The sequence below is a fragment of the Athene cunicularia genome, assembly GCF_003259725.1.
Source record: "Athene cunicularia isolate RWA chromosome 2 unlocalized genomic scaffold, athCun1 chr2_part1, whole genome shotgun sequence".
Taxonomy (NCBI): domain Eukaryota; kingdom Metazoa; phylum Chordata; class Aves; order Strigiformes; family Strigidae; genus Athene; species Athene cunicularia.
The window spans coordinates 48002011-48021908 of record NW_020799095.1 but is presented as its reverse complement, the minus strand read 5'-3'; the positions used below and the strand labels follow the sequence as shown (position 1 = coordinate 48021908).

General features: G+C 47.7%; 1 protein-coding gene across 2 annotated transcripts in view; it reads right to left on the bottom strand.

The window, feature by feature from the left end:
• Positions 1-1151: 1151 nt before the first annotated feature.
• Positions 1152-19898, bottom strand: part of LOC113477214 (mitogen-activated protein kinase kinase kinase 3-like) — a 60430-nt gene continuing 41683 nt past the window's right edge. For both annotated transcript variants that reach the window (XM_026843418.1, XM_026843419.1), the window contains 10 exons: positions 18688-18821; positions 15848-15921; positions 13773-13840; positions 11745-11837; positions 10537-10731; positions 8953-9101; positions 8215-8346; positions 5472-5601; positions 4685-4862; positions 1152-3463 (listed from right to left, as the gene is read on the bottom strand). In XM_026843418.1, coding sequence (XP_026699219.1) covers positions 3235-3463; positions 4685-4862; positions 5472-5601; positions 8215-8346; positions 8953-9101; positions 10537-10731; positions 11745-11837; positions 13773-13840; positions 15848-15921; positions 18688-18821 — 1382 coding nt within the window. In that variant the 3' untranslated portion in view covers positions 1152-3234. The remainder of the gene's footprint in view (positions 3464-4684; positions 4863-5471; positions 5602-8214; positions 8347-8952; positions 9102-10536; positions 10732-11744; positions 11838-13772; positions 13841-15847; positions 15922-18687; positions 18822-19898) is intronic.

Genomic DNA, 19898 nt, shown 5'->3' with positions numbered 1-19898 from the left:
CTGTCCCCGCCCGCCGCCTCCGTCGGGCCGCGGCTCCGCAGCGGCAGCAGCAGAGGCGAGAGGGGGAACAAAGTAACACCCCCCCAACGGCTAATAAATGAATACTAAAACAAGCACAGAATCATTCGATAGAGGAAAATAAAAATTAAACCAGAAACGTAAACAAGAAAAACGAAAAAAAGAGAAAGGAGCGGGCGAAAAGACGGGGGGTAAGAGGAGGAATGAAGAAATAAAGAAAAATTTAAAAAAAAGAAAAACAAAGGAAATTTAAAAAAAAAAAGGAATTAAAATGAAATAAATTTTTAAAAATATAAACCCTGTGCGTTTGGAGCATTTGAACAAAGTGGGACACCAGGGCAAAGGGACACGCAGGGCTGCAGGGTCTGAGAACTGCACAGATTCATTATTTCGAGTGAATCACCCGAACCATCAGCTCCATCCCTGCCTTGTCACCCACCCCGGCCCCGCTGCCACCCGGGGAGGTCAGGCCAGGAGGCACCGTGTGCCCGTCACCGCTCCTCGCACAGCTGCTGCCTGCTGGGATCTGTCCTACTGGGAAGAGACTATACTGGTGTGCAGGGGGACAGGCTATGTCCCACTCCAGCCCACAACCCCCCCACACACACCCGAGAAAGTAATTTCTGGATGGATACATGATGATGCGGTGCACAGGGAAAGCCACTAGGCCCAATACAGGCAAAATAAAATTAAAAAAAAACCCAACAACAACAACAACAAACAGAAAACAACTTCACATGGCATAATATTACATTCTCTTTTCCTAGTTTCATTCTGTACATCAGAACACTGCAAGGGTTTTAAAAAATAAAAAGGCAAAGGCACCTGAGGAGCGAGTTGCACACGCACACACACACGTGTACACACACACATACACACACACACACACACACCAATCAAGCTGCATCCATCCACGGGAGGATCTGGGTGGTTTGAGGGCCCTGGGAGTGTGTTGGGGCAGCCCCAGCCCAGGGGGACCAGAAATCCTGATTCGCTCTCAAGGCTTTGGAAAGAAGGAAAACACTCACCCATCACTGAAGGGCTGAGAAAAGAAAAACCAAACAGATTCAATGAAAGAGGAGAAAATAGCTTTTTTTTTTTTTTTTTTTTTTTTTTTTTTTTTTTTTTTTAGCTTTGGTAAAAACACACTTTGTTTCTCTCTTCTGACACAACCCTTCCCAGCCAACACTGATTTTTTTTCTTGTATTTTTCCCATCCATCCCATATGACTAAACAGACTGATGGATTTGGTCCTATTCACAGAATAAAATTCTTCATTCACCCTTGGAGAAAGGAGATGACTTCAGGCCCCCTGCCCAAGAAAAGCTGCCCATCACTGCTGTGGGCCCCATCACAGCCCCGGAGCTTCACTGGAGCCCAGCCTGGATAATAACTGGCTTCTTCAGCTTTGCAGGCAAGTTTCTAGTGAATAGTGTTGCCCTGACACTACCAGTTTGGGGTTTTTTTAAACCAAAATAACTCCAATTTTTGCTTCTCTTTCAGAGCTGTGGACGAGGAAATGGTCTTACCACCACACCAGCAGTGCAAAGTCTTGATCTCTTCCACGTGACAGAATTTGAGGATGTGTGTAGTCACACAAACAACCAATTTTTCAATTTCCTCTTCAGTCCAAGCAACGTTTTTTACTTTCAATTAAAAATATTAAAATAAACTGGTGTTTGACACACTGGCCTGAACATAGCAACCTCCGAGTAACTGCTTATTTAAAGTCTTTGCTGAGCCAGGTAGAAATAGCTAATGCAGCAGGGAAGAGGCTGGTGAGATGGTGCAAATTTGTCCAAAATAACCAAGATCTGATTAATTCATTACCTTCCAGGGATTCGGTGCATGCTCCGTGCCCAGGTTTTCCAGCAGGGTAGCGCTGGTCAAAGAGGCTGTAGCCCAGTTTGGCTTTCATCTGGCCCATTTCCTCCTACAGCTTGAAATATACTGTGGGAAGAAATCTGCCTCCAGCTGCCCTCGACTGACACAGCTCTGCTCTCCTGGTCTGAGGCTTCATAGTCCTGCAGATGCTCCCTTGGGCACCACCGTACAGGTGATGTCCCCCTTCCTTGCACCCGGGGCTGGTCCCACAAGGCATGGAGGAGAATGCACTCAGCCTTCATCAGCCCAGATCTGCAGGCGTCAGTCCCCTCTGCCTAATTTTAGGCACCCGTGTGGGTTTTACAGGGACTCACTGGGCTCTTCCTGAAGCTCCGCTTCCAAAACACGTTGGTGTCCCTCCAGTGCCAGCATAGCAGCACAGGCATGGGTTAGCAGGGCTGTGGCCATGAGCAGAGAGCTGCCCTCGCCAAGATCCCACCTCAACCCTGATGGTTCCTAGCATGAACTGGCTGGTGCTCAGCCCTGCCCACTGCAGGCATGGACAGCATTTAAACTTCCCTCCATACAGCCCATGTCAGAGGTCTCAGGTACCCATCCATGGGTGTACCCCGCAGAGACCTCCTACACCCCAAAAAGACCCCTTCTTCCAGGACTTGCTCACACACACATGCACACGCACACACGCACATGCACAAAGGCAAAGTCAACACGGCTGCTGCATCATCACACCCGACTCCATGCTTTGTGCTGAGTCGAGTATCACTCCTTGATTGTAACCGCTTAAGGCACAGAACAGTATTAAATGCTGCCCCGCTGGAGACGCTGGCTGGTCCCATGACTTCCAGGAGGGTTCAGTCCCCTTGTGAACAGGGACGCCTGGGTCCCCCCGACTCTGTGGTCTGAGGATCATCTCCTCTGGCTTGGCTGAAGCCCTTGTCTGTTCCTCTGCAAAAGGTGGTGATCACCACTGAGCATCTTATTCCTCCACTGGTCCCAGGGATGCTGCCAGCATCACTGTCGTACTGTGGGGAGGACAGATCCCATTTGCTGCGCTTTTCCCAAGAGATAAGTAACACAGTAAGTGGGACGACCCCAGTATCGCTGGCAGCAAGGAGGTTACTTGGTCCAAGGCTAGCACCCGCACAGTCCAGGAAATCCCTTGCCCTGAATTCCCTGTGCCAACAGTCCTGAGCGCAGCTTGGAAATCCAACAATGCGGCGGGTGCCGAGCCAGCAATGAGCAAGAAGGGACCTGCGGGGGCCACTGCCAGGACAGCCCAGGGCAGAGGTCTGAACTGCAGAGCGCAAAAGGCCACGGGTCTGGCAGCCACCCCCCTCCCACCGGCGTTTCCCCATCCCCACTGCCAGGGGCTCAGAGCCCACAGTTGACGAAAGGATGCCTCAGCAGATCCTCAGCCGTCGGCCTCCGCTTCTCCTCCACGAAGATCTGCTTGAGGAAGTTGCGGCAGGAATTCGAGACGCCGTCAGGGAGCTGGGGGTTGGTCGGCTGGGTGGCGATTTTAAAAATAGCTGCCATGGCTTCAAACTCTGCCCACGGCGGCTTCTCTGTTAACATCTCCACCACAGTGCAGGCCACACTCCTGCAACAATGCCAAACACACAGGGGTATGACAGCGGGTAAGGGACTGGGGTGGTGGCTGTGCAGTTGAAGTCTAATCGACTCTAGGATTGTGCCTGCCTGAAACGACCGTGCAGGGAGCAAACCCTCATCAGAGATGGGCACACGTCTCTGGTACACATGGCCCCCTGAAGCTGTTTACACAGGTCCTTGGCACTGGGCTCTCCACTCCCACTAGTGGAAGTGAACTTGCAAGCCTTGCCCTAAAGCTGGTGACTTTTCCGCCTACGTCAGCTGGCAGATATTAAGTTTCATAAAAGTGTGAGAGACCTTATTGGAGCATTCCCTGAAGGGAAACACAGGTACAAGTTTAGACACCACAGTTTCAGCAATAGCACATAGTTCCCCAGGAAGCTGAGCCAGAATGAAACATGTTTGCCTACATCCAACTTCATCTCCAATGTGCATCTGAGGAGGAGCAAGTCAGATGAGCAGCAAAGAGCCTGAGAGGTTTCTCTGTGCTTGCTGAGGAGTCCTTGTCTCAGCAGGGACCCTCTCTGCCACCTCCATTCATAGATGCTCCTAGTAAATTGAACCACATTTCCCTTCCATCAGCCAGAGCAGGGTTCTGTTGGAGGGACTAGTTTTTGTTGACCCTACTTGCTTGGGCACCCAACAGAAAGCACACTGTGAAGACAGTGTTTTCTCCTCATTTACTGAGAGGACTAGTAGCGTTTTCCCAACTCTTTCAGGCTCCAGCTGACATCCTCCACAAATCAAAATATTCACAAGCAGCCAATGATTTTGGTTGTCTTTGTGCCTGAGCCACATGAAGACAGACCACAGCAGATTTTGAGAGGCTGCACAAGATCCCCCTGAGCCGGGCTTAGCTAACCTAAAATCACAGCCACCAAAATTCAGCAGCTGTTTTAGCAAACTTTGCTATCAACCTGCTTTCCAGAATTAAAGAGAAGCTACGGGGTTGAGCTGCACATAACTCTCACACACAATGAGAACTTCCAAAAGCAAGCTGTAATTCTGAGTGCTCCTGTTTTGGGACCTTCAGGTGCAACATGCTCCCTCTGGGTATCTGCATAGTTGATTTTAACATTCAGCTTCTATTTCCATTCTTGGCGCTACTTTGTCTTCTATCTACTAGCTAGACCTGTTGCTCCCATTACAACTTCCCAAGAGGATTGTTTGATTTAGTCAGCAGCAGTGGGGTTTTTACTGTATTCCTTACCACACATCAGCTTTCCTTCCGTAGCCTTCTCCACTGATAACCTCTGGGCTCATCCAGTATGGTGTTCCCGTGACAGATTTAATCCCCGTCCCAGACATGCAGATAGTCTGGATGCGTTTGCTGGCCCCAAAATCTCCAAGTTTCACATTTCCAGCAGAATCTCTCAAAATATTGGCACCTGGGGTGAAAAGCAAAACCAAAAACCCCAGGAGATAAAGCAGCAACTTGAATTGAAGTGGCTACAGTGAGGAAAGCAGGAAGGACACAGGCAAAGAGGCGAACATGAGGGAGTCCAAAGGCCTTGGTGGGGCTGGATTTGGCATTATGTAAAACCATTCTCTCCTAAAGGAGCTGCTCTCCAAGAGGGTTTACTCCCACCAGCATCTCCTCACTCAGCAGGTTTCCCAAGAGTGAGCAATGAACAGGAGACAACAGATCATCCTCCCCACCCACAGAGAGCAGAACAGAGCCTCAGATCTCTCAGTGCCAGGTCCTCTCAATTCTTGGGTGTGTTACACCAGGTTTTTAGATGTGTAAGGGCAGTTAACAATAATCCCTCTCAAGAGTACTTAATCTGGGCTTCCCAAGCACTAAGACAGCACAAGATTTTGGTTTCAGCTGCTTGTTCAAGATTCTCATAGTTCAAGTTGGTGAAGGCCAGAGGTAAAAATACTTTAAATACCAGATCCCAGCACTGTGTTTTGCGCAGTGATTTATACTGGGGCAGGGAGAGGTTGGGTTGAACAAATCCGAACAAGCAAGAAGCCTCTCTGTGTTATCTACTCACCTTTAATGTCTCTGTGGACAATCATATTGCTGTGTAAGTAGAAGACTCCCTGCAGGATCTGTCTGGTGTACTTCCGTGTGACGTTCTCGGTCAGAGCACCATAAGCCTTTAACTGGTCCTTTATTGAGCCCTGTTGCAAAGAAACAACACACATCAACTACAAGGACCAGCAGAACCATCATGTCACAGTGGCTTTTTAAACTTTCCTGACTACTCTATCTTCCAGCTCAAACCCCCCCACACACACTCTTCTGTAGAAACAGCAAGATAAAAATCCACTAAGTGCTTAATGGAGCAAAGAGGTCCCAAATCTCAGTGGAGAAAAAGGTATGACCAGAGCTACCTTCTGCCAACATGACAGATCTTTTTTCCCCTCTAGTGGCCGGATGTCACCAATAGCTCATGGAGAAGAACCAAACTAATCAGGAGTTACAACTCAAGTGAGAGGATCAACTTGACTAGTTCTTCAAGCTGGTAAGTCAGTCTTCTATGAAGCTTGCCCCCACAGCTTCTCACAACTAGGAGTACACACTGCCATGAGGCAGACAGACTCATGAGGGACATGATCAGCCCCACATGGGACTGCTTCAGCAAGACCACCCAGGGTAGACAATTTGCAAGTACTTGAATTTCTGACACAGGCATACAGGCTCCGACTGGTTTGATTTTATTGATCAAAGAGGAAAGAAAGCAGGGGTGCAGACACCTATCATCTGCAAGAGGTAAACCCCCTTGGTTTTAGCTATATTTTCTGTCCAATCAGAATGAACCAGAGGTAGACTTTGGGTTCAGTCAGAGAGGACACACCCAGCTCTCCCTCCAGTATTCAGGTTATCTGGAAAGCAGGAGGGGAAACTCATCCTGTGTCTGCCTGTCCTGCAGCTCTGGGGTTGATCCAAGATTGCCATAGTCCTTCGGTTCTGGAAACAGTGGGCTGCTCTGCTCCAAGTCAGTCAATCAAACTTCATCAGCTTTTCCACATCCACCCACCTCTGCTGCTGCTCTGCCCAGCTACTGTTTCGGCCTTCTTTTGAGGCTAGTGGTGATCCTGTGGATGGGTCTCTCCCTTTCACACTGCTGCTGAAGTAACCTGAGATGCTCTGAAATTACCCCCTTGTGCAACTTGTATGCAGGGTGTGTTCCCTCACCCACAACCAAACAAGCTTTCTTATCCTGGCCTCCCTCATGCTGCTTCGGGGACATCAAACAAGAAGGGGAAACGGGGTTTTCAAGGCTTGTGGTCAAATAGACTGTTCTGTTTTCTAAGCATAAATTCAAAAAACTTGTTTATGGGCAGGGCAGGACAGAAAATACAGAGTCAACTATTTAATGGGGACAATCATAGGAACGCCAGGCTAATGGTGCACCCAAGCTTAGCCCCATGAAGCTTTTGCCAAGCTGGCTGTGATAAATCAGAAGTTTGGCCAGACCCAGCATTGCAGAGCTATGGTCCTGCAGGTTTGGGAACTCATTCACTTCCACTGGCCTTGGAACCCAAATCCCTGAGCTGCTTTTTTGAAATGAGCCGTTGTTGCAGCACGAAAGTCAATCTGTATTTGGTCAGAGTTCTGGTTTATCACTAAAAAAAACAAACACTCAACTTCCAGCCCTGCTGGACACTGCCCCAGCATCAAATGTTGGTTTCCTGGCTGCTAACAAACATTGGCACACTGCAGAATAAGCAGCAAAGGGACTGCTGAAACTCCCGGGGTTTACTCCTCTGGGTCCATGCCTCACGGTAAGGTCTGAAAGTGAGATACCTGCCCATGGGGAGACAGGGAGGACAGGGCGTGGAAGAGACTCAAACGTGTGGAAGTCCACCTGACTACTCACGTGCAAGATGCATTAGGGGAGTTTCTAGCACATTTACTAATGACCAAAATTATTTGTGACCAGATGACTTAATAGTCCCTTCTGACCTTACAAATCTTTGTATAAACAAGGGTTTATTCTCCCATGCTCTGGGGAATTAATCCAGCTGAACAGGCGGGACTTAGGAGAACAGATCCTCCGGCAATGTAAATAGTGTTATGCTGATTTATACCAACCAATGACTTTGTCTAAATGGCTGATATCATTCACATGCTCACAAACAGAGAAAAAAATGTTCAGCTAATCTGCACATACTCCAACCCCTGTTTAGACTCCCTCTAAGCTTTCTGATCTTTTTCCCTAGGGCTATTTCATCCTATATCAGCAAAGTCACAAGTTGAAGCCACTCCTGCATGAGAGGATAATGCTACCAACAAAAATTTCTGTCCTGAACAGGAGACTTACAAGTGAGTAATACTGTTTTTAATACACACGTGCTGAAAGCCATAAATAATTGGTGACAGCTGTGGGTGGACAGTTGTACTATTAGCTTTTCCTGCAGGGATTTGCAATAAATACTTAAGGATAGGCTCAAGCCACAGTGTTTGGAGCCAGATCTGGATCATGTCCTACATTCACCAAGTTCAGATTCCAGACTGGGAACACACCCTGCTCCAGGATTCAAACCTAAAACCTGCCTTCAAGGCTTTTGATTTCACCCAGTGCCATGTTGTGTGGCTTCACCATGGCATCTGACTCACAACCTAAGCTTTTCCCAGCCTTAGGAATGCATCCACTGTTTTGGTTTGGCTCATTAGATATAGAACTCAGCTGAACAGCTTAATTCCGGATCCAAATTTCACCAAACTCCAGGGCAGTCTAAATCTGTTCTCTGTTGCTCAGGATAATCTTTAGCAGGAACTGCACTTACCCCTGGCATGTATTCAACAAAGATAGACAATTTCTTCTCCTCAGGATCCCGCAAGCACCCATAGTACTGCACTATCCTGTCATGGCGGAGAGTCTTCAACAGCTGAATCTCACATTCTAAGGCGTTCACCTCCTGCAACAAAACAGACATACTGTGTGATGAAAGAGAATGATTACTTTGAGAATATTATACAAATATTAGTCCATGGTGAGCATTCTTTTCATAGCACCTGTGAAATTGCCCATGAGGACATCAGCAACATAAGGCTCAGAAATGAGGAGCACAGCCCCAAGGAAAAGGTAAGGAGAAAGACAGATGGTCTGCACAAGGGCTTGTCTTTGAGACAGGTTTACTTATTATTATTGCTTGTGCTCAAGGAGTTTTTCTGGAAAGGTGTGAATGAAGAAGCCAGCAAAGCTAATGCACCACCCAGAGTAGGAAGAAGGTGAAGGGAGCAAGAAGGATGAAACTAAGGAAGACCAGACAGACCTGCAAGAGGTGATATCTGAGACAGAGCAGACCAACATGACCAAGGAACTAGAAGGCAGAGAAGTCACCAGAGCATGCTGACTGGTACCACAAGCCATTTGGGATCACTCTGAAGAGAGCAAACAACACATATTGTCTCCACACACTGCCTTCCATCACGGACACAGATGCCTCTGCAACCTCTACCTGCAGCCTCTAGCCCAGGATTCCCCAATGTGCTGCAGGACAATGTCCTGCCCTCGTACTCACTTTACTTGTCTCTTGACTGTCAGGGTCAAAAGGCACCTGCTTCACTGACAGCTCCCGGCCAGTGTCAGCATCGTAGCAGAGATAAACTTCCCCAAAAGCTCCTCTTCCAAGCAGCTTCCCCAGCCTCCAGTTCACAGGTGCCTGCAGAGCTATATGAGAGAGAGGGTTGAGAGAAGAGCACAGCAAGGAGATTTCAGCATCAGGGTCCATCTGCCCTTACAAAGTTCAAATCAGGCTTGCAATGATGCTATGGGTGGGGGAGGATGTCTCCCAGTCTGCATTAGTATAAAGCAGAAACAAGTCCCAGAATTATAGTATCATAGACTGGTTTGGGTTGGAAGGAACCTTAAAGATCAGCCAGTTCCAACCCCCCCGCCATGGGCAGGGACACCTTCCACTAGTCCAGGCTGCTCAAAGCCCCGTCCAGCCTGGCCTTGAACACTGCCAGGGAGGGGGCAGCCACAGCCCCTCTGGGCAACCTGTGCCAGTGTTTCACAACCCTCACAGTGAAGAATTTCTTCCTTACATCTAATCTAAATCTACCCTCTTTCAGTTTAAAACTGTTACCCCTCATCCTATCCCTACATTCCTTGACAAAGAGTCCCTCCCCATCTCTCCTGTAGCCCCTTTAAGTACTGGAAGGCCGCTATAAGGTCTCCCCGCAGCCTTTTCTTCTCCAGGCTGAACAACCCCAGCTCTCTCAGCCTGTCCTCACAGGGGAGGTGCTCCAGCCCCTTATCATCTTCGTGGCCTCCTCTGGACCCACTCAAGCAGGTCCATGTCCTTCTGATGTTGGGGGCCCCAGAGCTGGACACAGAACTCCAAGTGGGGTCTCATGAGAGCAGAGTAGAGGGGGGAGAATCACCTCCCTCAACCTGCTGGCCACACCTCTCTTGAGGCAGCCCAGGATACGGTTGGCTTTCTGGGCTGCAAGCACCAGAGTCACATTTCTTTAAGAGCCCTTCCTCCAAAAACGGCTTTCTTATCCAATGATGCACTTTTTCTCCTTTAGTATAGGACTAGTTAGCAGGGTACAGCATGGCTGAGTGACAACCCAGGCAGGAACCAATAAAGAGTTTTATCTCACTGGTCATTTCTAGGTTATTATCCATCACTAAACAGGCCCAGAATGCACCAATTTCTATAACATGGCCAGTCTTGCAATACCAGAGCAGCCTGCAATACCATCTTTGGGTTCTGGGGTGATAGCAATGTAAGCCAAGGAATGGAGACCAGACACATTTTCTCCCACATCCCAAATCTCCTGGAAGCTTCTGCTGCGTGAGCAAACTGACAGTCCAACACAGAAGCAATTTTGTGCAACTCAGCAAGTGATGAACACCAGCTGACCCCACACACGCTCTCAGCTCCATGCCAAGGTAAGATACAGTGTGTTGTATTAAGTCTTCCTCACTGAGACATAAGCTAGTGCAGTGTGCCTCGTGTTGGTGGTGGAATCAAAGTGCATTCACACATGGTTAGCTTAGTTAATGCCCAGTAACTCAGCAGGTCACAGCAACTCAATTTTGTGTTGAGACCCAGATGTACTGAGGCCTCAGACACCAGTGGCTTTGATTCACTTACAGTTCCTAGCTTTCGTGGGGGAGGTGCTGAAGACCTGTAGACCTTTTTCACAATTGTTCCACCATTTGGGCCTGTACTCATCATACTGCAAGGTGCTGAGCTTGCTGTCCCCATTAAAGCTCTTGGTTCGGCTAGAAGGGACAAGCTGAAACAGGTTCTCCTGTGGGAAGTAACTCCTGGGGAAAGTTCTCCGGCCTGTAGGAGAAAAGGGGAAGAGTTACGGCAAGAACTCACTCACCAGCTTGGATCTACCTATCATCATCTCCTCACGTTTGCTGCCCTAATCCAGCGATGCACTTCTTCAAATTAAACAAAACAAGTATAATGAAACTGAAGCAAAGCCCTGTGAACATTTTTAATTCAATTGAAGAGCTGTTAACAGCAGGCATTACATCTAATGCAGATGTTTCCAGAGGGTTATGCAACAGTTTAATTACATTAGGATTTTTGGTGGTGGTTACTCACAGTTAAAACTCTGAACAGACAGGGATTTACACTGCAAATTATCCCTGCCATCCCCAAGTCCACAATATGTGATCATGAAAACAATGCCAGATCTTATAACTGCTTTAACAAGGGTGGTGTCAGTGAAAGGTGAAGCTCATTCTGGAAGGTTCAATATGCTGTCTGCATGTTCTCAGTATTTTTTTTCCAAGGGAATTGGATTCTCATTCAGTTTTGCCTCCCACCACTTGCAGTCTTATACAGTGAAAGAAGAAACAGTAAGAGGGTCATGAAGTGGTCCCCAAAGCTCAGAGCTCACCAGCTGAACACAGAGATGTGAACAGATACTGGTACCCTGAAATTGCTAGGGCATTTCCTACAGCTCTGTGAGAAACCTGCTGTAAAGGTCACAAACCAGCATCCTCAAAAGCAAGCAATTTAGGAGAACAGAAGGACTAGTATCGCCAGGGATGAGAAATGCCAATCATCCATGTGGCTCAGTTAAAACAACCAGTGTAAGCAGAGAAACAGCTGAGCAATGACTTTCATACATGCTGTAGATGCCCAGCACTTCCCAAGAGCAGATCTGCAAGGTCTCACAGAGGATGCTGTTCAGAATACACAAGTGAATCCCAAATTACTTGGTGATTCTCCCTTTATTAGAAATCTCTCCTTCTCAGGTCTCTCCAGTCCTAAGCATTGTCACAAGCCATGGAGATCCTGGATTGAGCACCTCCCACCCTGATCCTCTATCATTTTCTTACCGTCACTGTAGTCCTTGCGACTCTGGGAGAGGTGGTACTGCCTCGGGAAGGTCCCACCTTTCCCAAATCTCTCACAGAACGGGATGTCAAAGTCTGACAGGAGGCAAGAAGACATATGTTTCTGAGATAAGCTCAGCATCAAATGCCCAGAGAGCTTCTTATGGGAAAGTGTTCTGGTCTTCACACTGAATTACAGGTAAGAATGAGGTGACAAGCTGTTCGTGAACACAATCATACATTCCCCAAGGCTCACTCTGAAATCTGTCTAGTCACGCACTCCTTAGTCAAAAGGGTTAGACACACTGGTCTTGGTACCCTAAAAGCAAAGCGGTTTAACTGCTGACTTTATGGATCCTGGCCGACACTGTTCAAATACAAGGCAGGGGATTAACACAGACCATGCCTGGTTTCCAAGGCAGAGCACTAAACATGTTATTTGCACATGGAAAATGCTAAAATTAGTGTGGAAACAGAACTACCAGCCAGGGTCAGGCCTAGATCCATCTACTCCAAAGCCTCTGCTCTGGTATCAGCTATTTCTAGGGAAATATAAAAAAACAGCACTTGGCGAACACTGGACGATCTCTCCCCTTTTTCTTCTCAGATACAATTCATGACCTCTGAAAGCCAGAGACCAAGTTATACCTCCAGAAGTCCAAACTTTTATATTTACTTTGATTAAATGCTAGAAAGATAGACTTAGAATATACAGAAGGGATTAAAGACTATCAGAGTTTAGATTAGAGTGAGATTATGAAAGAGATAGACATATGAGATAAGGACATATTTTTTTAATAAAAAACACAGCACAGGAAGCCATTGCTGGTAGCACTAAATAATCTGAGATTAAAATATCTGCCATTTCTCCCCTCCCCCCATCTTGCACCTCCTGTTTTTCCTCCATCCAATTCTAATGACACAGTCCGTTCTGATTGTTTGTTTGTCTTAGCCTGGGGCCAGCAGCCGCTCCTTGGAGACCACTCCTGGCCTCTGCTGCACTTCAGCATGATTTCCCCATTACAGCAGCGTGCAAGAGGAGCACATAATGGCTGAAATATGGTCAGCAAGAAAAGCAACAAGGACAGGTCAGGAGGTTCTCAGTGAGCCACGTGTGAGCAATGATGCTGAGTGGTGTCTCAAAGCAAAATGCCTCCCCTACCACTAGGGATGTATTAAAACCTTCAGCAACGTGGACTAACCACAGCTTCATCTCTACAGTTCAATCTAGAAATCCTGCCTCAGGCCAGAAATGAGTTATCATGCCACAGGCTGACTGCCATTTGCTCATTTTTAATAGTGAAAGTCATTAAAATATTACAGAGTTTCCATGATTTAACCAGCTGGATGTTTATAAGTGATTAAGCAGTAACCGATGATCCTTGCAAGTTACCAATACACTTTCTTTAACAGCATTTGCAGTATTAGAGATTATTATTAATTCAAGTGGAAGAGGTATAACTCCTTAGAGACTCTGGGACTTGGGTTTTGCTATGTAGGAAGTTGGGATCCTGAAAGTGCAATTCATGGGTACTAACAGAGACAAAATATGATCCCACAAGGTTTTTTCCAGCTTGTCAGTACCTTGCAGTTGTCTCCAAATACAACAGCAAGGTCCCCTCAGCAACTTCTATCAACACAGAACTCATCTCTGATCTTTCAACAGCTTTACTTGCTCTCAGCCATTTATTTCAGGGCCCAGTTTGGACTGTTGTTGCTGTAAATTGATTCCCAAACCAGGCCCAAATGTTCTTCAGTATTACTGCCACTGTTGCTGCAGAGCCATAATTTAATGATGACAAGAGCAGCCTTGCCTGTGTTTGATGCTCTGGACCTTTGGATTTTAGAGAACATTCATGTTTGATCATTGCAGGGTCATTTTTGAAGTGTAACCTGAGCAATGGAGTGGGTTTGCTTGATTGTTTGTAATTGCTTTTCATGCAGTGTCATGTCTCTAATAGCCTTTATCCAGTCTCTTTACTACATGGTTTTTATACTTTGAAGTGAATGCAAGCTTCCAAGAGTGCTTACCCATGCAGTCGAGACTGTCTTTGGGATGGGTCTTCCTTCCAGGAACAGGGGTTTGGGTAAAGGGAGGGCTGCAAAGGGAGGAAACAAAACAAAACAAAAAAAAAAGGATACACTTTATTATATCAGAAAGGCTATGGAATGAATTGAGAAATGACAGGCTATACCACAAGATGCACTGATTGGTCCAGTCTACCCAAATGAGCTCCCATGCTCAATCTGCACAGGAATGAAGATTGGTTTTTTTTCTGGATTGCAGCTTGTTTCTGTGGCAAACAAAAGGGATCCTGCAAAAACCACCAGGCTGAAACGAAGCAGCCAAAGACTATAACACCTATGCACAAGACAGCACAGGAGGAGGGCTACAGATTTCCCTCAACATCAAGTGTTCAGTTGTGCAACTCTGCTTTCTTTGAACATTGCTTAGTTGCTGCAGATGTACACACCGAAGTCCTTCAGTCATGCTTGATTCACAGAGGTCTCCCCTTCTCTGCAACATCATTGCCCACCTTCCTCATGCAAGAGGGTCTGTACCGTCACTGGGCACACACACTCTCCCAAAAGACCAGAAGGGAAGTGCGGGATTGGCACTTCAAGGCTCAAGGTCTTTAAACTACATTGAGAGGATGGTAAAGCACTGCAAGGGGATCTCAGCAATCCTAATTTCACCCCAACCTAAGGCCCAACAGGCTGATCTGCACTTGTTTTTCCACTCTCCCTTTTAATAAAATGGGCATAGTAGAAATGTGCTTTGCAAAGTGCTCTAAAATCTACTCATGTCAAAGCTGATCACAGCAGGTTTACCACAGCAAAGCAGAATTTGTTGTGGTTTTTTTTAGCATCAGACTGGTCACCATGCCTGGTGACTAGCTCTGCCCTCTTGAGGCTAATGCCCTCTCAAGCAATTGGTTGCAAGGGCTCAACTACATCTTTGCAGGAATAGCCATCCTCTTTCTGCCTTTGAAGAATATAGCCTTCCTCGTGCCTTTTCAACCTCCTTAGCCCCTAAGACTGAACACAGGTGCCTGCTTCTCTATATGTGAAATCAAGCCATACTACCCTCTCGCAAACATGCCTAACACTCTTCTCTCAGTTCTCTCAGTATTCATTGTAACAATAAAGTGTTATAACCAGGCTGTGTTCCTTCTGTTGTTCTTCCTAGCAAAGTCTGCAAGCGCAAAGCTGGGGCATAGAGGCTGGGACCACAAGGAATCCAGCTTAGATACAGAGGTAATAACGAGCAAATACATCACAGGAAATTATTAAAAGCCACAGAAAGGAAATGGACCTCGATGCTGAGACAGATCCAAAGTGCACAGAGCTGCAAACCCGAAGCACGCTACGCAATCAACACAACGCAGACTTGCTGGAACACAGCCTTGGTGCTGTATGGCAAAAGCAACAGAAGGAAAAAAAAAAGAAATCTTTGATGCAGATGGAAAAAAAAAATATATATTGCTTCCCAAAAGGACACTGTGTCTTATACACAGCCTACCGTGCACAGCAGTAAACATACGGTTGCTGTGCACGTGTGAGCTTGGACCAACCAGCTGCACCAACTATTGAACTGCAGCCTGTGTTAGTACAACGTGTCCTAGTTGCTTCCTGCTGAGAAGCTAAATTTAGTTGTTGCTCATCTGGTGTCCTCAGCACCTTGACTGACATGTCTGTGGCTGCTGGCAGTGATCAGGGGCTGCCAAATTTACAAGTGGTCAGTGGAGAGCAGACAGCGTGCCCAGTGAGGAGGAGGCATGCAGAGGCTAATGCAGTATTGACTGCAGAAAGCCAGAGGGGTAGGAGAGGGATCTGACCAAAGCAGAAAATCTGAGCACAGAAAGCCAGGCTGTCTGCAGATGCCCAGTTACACTGTCCCGCTCAGATTACTGAAATCCAAATCATACCATCACACAGCTGTCTGTGCTGGGATATGGCTTTTAGCACTCAGGATAAATTTGGTTTTCTCAGGTGCATCCTCATCCCGACGGGAACCTCAGGGGGTGCCAGTGACCCCGTTCCTCTCCTTCTGTGAAGCAGAGGCTGCATTTCAGCTTGTGAACATGGTGACATGCACAACTCACCTGTCCACTGATCTGTCCAGTGACTGGCAGCTCCCAGACAGTGACTCATCAGGGCTGATGAAAGCTTCAAGCATCTGACAGTGAAAGAAAAGGGAAAAAACATAAAACTATGCACTGCAGCTCTTCAAGCTCCAATACTAGCAGATCTCTGCAGGGTCAACAAAGCTCCACTGAAGCTGCCTGATTTACACCAGCTGATGCCAGCTCCAGTACAGATGAGATCCAATCTAACAGAAGTTTTCTTCCCAGTGGAAATCCATTTATGGTGCCCCTCTGGATTATTGTTCTTTCCAACTACTATTTGCCAGTAGGGAAACCGAGGCAAAGATAATTAGCACCTTCATGTTCAAAGCATGCTGAGAAGTCAATGAGATTCAAAGTATTCCAAGTATTTGTGAAAAAAAAATAATAATAAAAACATAAATATCAAGACACAAATGATGTGCCCAAGGCCAAATGGATATTGTGGGCCACAGCCAGGATTGAAGCCCTGGACTCCTGACATCCCTGAGCTGCCCTGGCACACAAGACCAGCCTTCCTCTCCAGTGATAAGCAAAGCACCATCAGGGCTTTTGGCTGGAGGAACTGGCTTGGCTCTCACTAGCTCAGTGAGTCAAAAGCTGCATTTGTGTTGCTTCCTGGATGAGACATTGTATGGGAGGGGGTTATTTATAGCTGGTTAGCAACAACAGAGGTTTTGTATTGAGTGGCAAACCTAGGGGCTATGTGCACTTCTACACGGAACACAACTTGCTCAGGGCCACGCTGTGCTGCATTCAGTACAATGATTCCTCCTAGCTGCAGACCCACTGTGGACACTCACTAACCTCTACTCCACAGCCAGCCCCAAGCCCAGCTCATTCCTGGGAAAGCTGAACAATGAGGGTTGAACACCATGTGGAGTCACCCTTCGCTGGCTCCTGTACCCACATCGCTCCCCTTCCCTCTGTACAGTAACAGCTTCCCTTTCCATGCGCTGCTCCTGCATTAGACCTCCTCAACCAGCTGTCATAACAGCTTGCATTGTTTTGGCAGGTCAGTTTCAACTGGAAAGTGCAATTTTTCTTTGCTTCCCAGTTTCTACCCCAAAGCCTCATCCTTCAAAAAACACTAGCCAAAGAGGAGCAAGAGCTCTGCTAGACCCCACTCCCCACCTCTGCCAGCCACACCAGGTCTCTCCCAGAAGTGCCAAATGCCAAAACAGACACATTTCTCAAAAGCATAAAATTGGGAATCCAAGCAGGCTCCATACTCAACCTCTGTTCATCTGCCAAGCTGGTCTCAAGGCAAAGACCATAGTTACATCACAGGCTTGCACAGGGGCATCCCCCAACAGGCAGCAAGCACCAGCTTGTAAGTGGTTTTCTATGAGGCACATATGGAAGCTGCAGCACAAGGACATGCTGAGGGCAAAGCCCATATGGGGAAAAGCATGGCTGCTCAAGGAAAAAAGAAAAAAAAAACCAACCCACATCCCCAAATTCCCTTTCTCCTACATTTAATTTTCCAGAGAAGGGCAGCAGGCCACCCACAGCGTGATGCTGGGGAAAAGCAAGAAGAGCATCTGGGAACCTTCATCAGGAGCAGGCTCAGAGCTCAGCTAGCACTAACGGAGCTCCAGTAACAGCCAGTGGAGCTGCACTGATTTACACCCAAGGGGGGTTCACAGGGACCCTCCCCCTGCACGCACACACACTTTGTCTTAATCCTACCAAACGTGTTTGGAAGGCATGTGAAAACAATAGAAAGCCAACTTTTGGCTGCAAGAAGCACAAGATACATCTGCGCTCTGACGCTGCCAAGACTCACCCGGAGTGACTTCTTATTTTATTAATGGCTATATAATAAACCGTTGAAAACATAACTTTGCCATGGAAACACTGGCACAGCCTGAACACAAAAGCAGAGCTAGTGGGTGCTATCTGAGTGTAAGAAATGCATGTCTCCCCAGGCAAGTTCCTTGGGGCCTGCCGTCACAGCAGTCTGTGGAGTGAGCTTAGTGCCTTCTGGATGTCCCTCCTGCACAGCCAGCTCTCCTGCAAACTGTGGATCCTGGTCCTGCCCTTCCAAGAGCTTTGAAAGAATGAATTGTGTGCCCAGACAGCCCAGGTGACTTCACAGGACCTGTATTAAGCTCTTCAGAGCTATAGTTTGGGCAGAGATGCAAATGGAGAGGGAGGTGTAAGCTGCTTCTGCTCTGGTCCCTCGACACTGCAGAGCTTCCCCCATTGTGGGTACCAAATTGACTGGAGGAAGAGGTATTGCTCAGCACTGCTAAAGAACTAGCTGCTTTTTTATTACTGAGGAATTAGAATATACAAAATCCTTATTAAGACAGGAAAAAAAAATATGGGGGAGGGACAGAGAGACAAAACCATAGAGAGAAGCTGTGGGCAGAGCCAAGAACTGTAACTGGAGCTCAAGCAGAAACAGCACACGGGAAGCAGTGAGAGCTGCTGACATCCCCAGGCTGTTGCAATCGCAGGCAATCAGTTGTTTGGCACACTCCCTTGTGGTCCTTGGGATCTGGGAAGGCTGTGGCCACGAGGGCCCGGCAGCTGGTGTGCACGTGCGTCCCAGATTTATGCTCCTCCAGAGCTACCTGACGTTCCGAGCATGCTTCCATCACCACTGTAGCTGGCTCTTAGGCTTCCTGGAAAACGGACCTGTTGTTTCTTGAGCATTGCAAGCCCAGAGGCACCCATTCCTGGAAAAAGCAGGCCTGAGCCCCATGCACAGGGCCCACTGGGGATTTAATGGTGAGAATGGCACTCAGGGCGCAGCCATCCCTATGCCTAATGCTGCCCCAGTTTAACCGACACGCCCTGGCCCCACTTACGTTCTGATCCATGGTCTCAGGGATGAACTCGCCCTCACTGTTGATGCTGGTATAGGATCCTTGGCGAGCAATCTGCTGTTGCTCTTCAGGAACGCTGCCCGGGGGTGGAGAGCTCCGGCCAGTGTGCAGAGAGCCTGGGACACAGGAAAGGCATGGGTCAAAGAGAGGACTTGCCACATCCAAGTCCTTCCAGAGATGCTATTCCAGTGATCACGGACCTCCTGGAGATGCTACTGGGTTTGAACTTGTGTGGAAGGGAACAGAGGAGCTAGAGATGGATACTGTTTATGGGTGTCCTACAAAGCTTTTGCAACAGGGACAGTTTATTACTGTGTGGCCACATAACATTTAGCAAACTTTAGCCTTCAACCTACCCTGAATCCTAAGACCTGTGCAATATATCTAGGTGCTGTCGATGACAGGAAAAAAAGGACATCAGGGTCTTCTTGTGATACAGTCAATCTCAAAGCAAAACACAAACTCCAAACCCACCTCCCCTCTTTGACCTCTGGGCACCTCCTCCCTGGATCACATCACTGCCTTGTTCAGCAATCTGGGAAACAGTCCGGGCGAACTCAGTGCAACATCACTTAAACATTGCTTATATGGAAAACAATTTGCACTCAAATACACCTCTTCTTTCCCCTTTCCCTATCCAAAAGTAAAGAGGATGGAAAATCAGCCCTCAAATCCATGAGCCATGGGGAAGTGAACGACCTGTGGGCTCAGCTCGTTGCATCTCCTGCCAAGGGAGAGTTTTCTCCCCTGTCCCCCCGAGGCTCCACGCCTGCAGCTGGCAGAGCCTCCACACCAGGCAGAGCCACCTGGAAACCCCCAGGGATTTGCAGTGCATGATGTGCACCTCAGCACAGATAGGTAGGCTTCCATGGGCTCCGCCACAGGGCTTGTTTAACAGAAGCGGGTTTCTATTTTGCACCTGGGAGAGAACTCCACAGCTTCCTTCCATAGACATCCTATTCCTCCCCTTATTCCCCCAAACCAACTCTAACTGATTCCTTGTGCCTTTTCAGGCTTTAGGAAGCATTGCCCTCACTTGGCCCAGATGCGCAGGCTTGGCTCCACGTGTCTTTCTGCAGTCCCTCCCCTCCATCCTTGGGCTGTCATCACTTCATGGTGAGGAATTGTTGACGTAGATCCATGCTGCTCCACGCTGAAGCTTTAACTGGTCAGCGTTGTGCAATGTGAGCCTT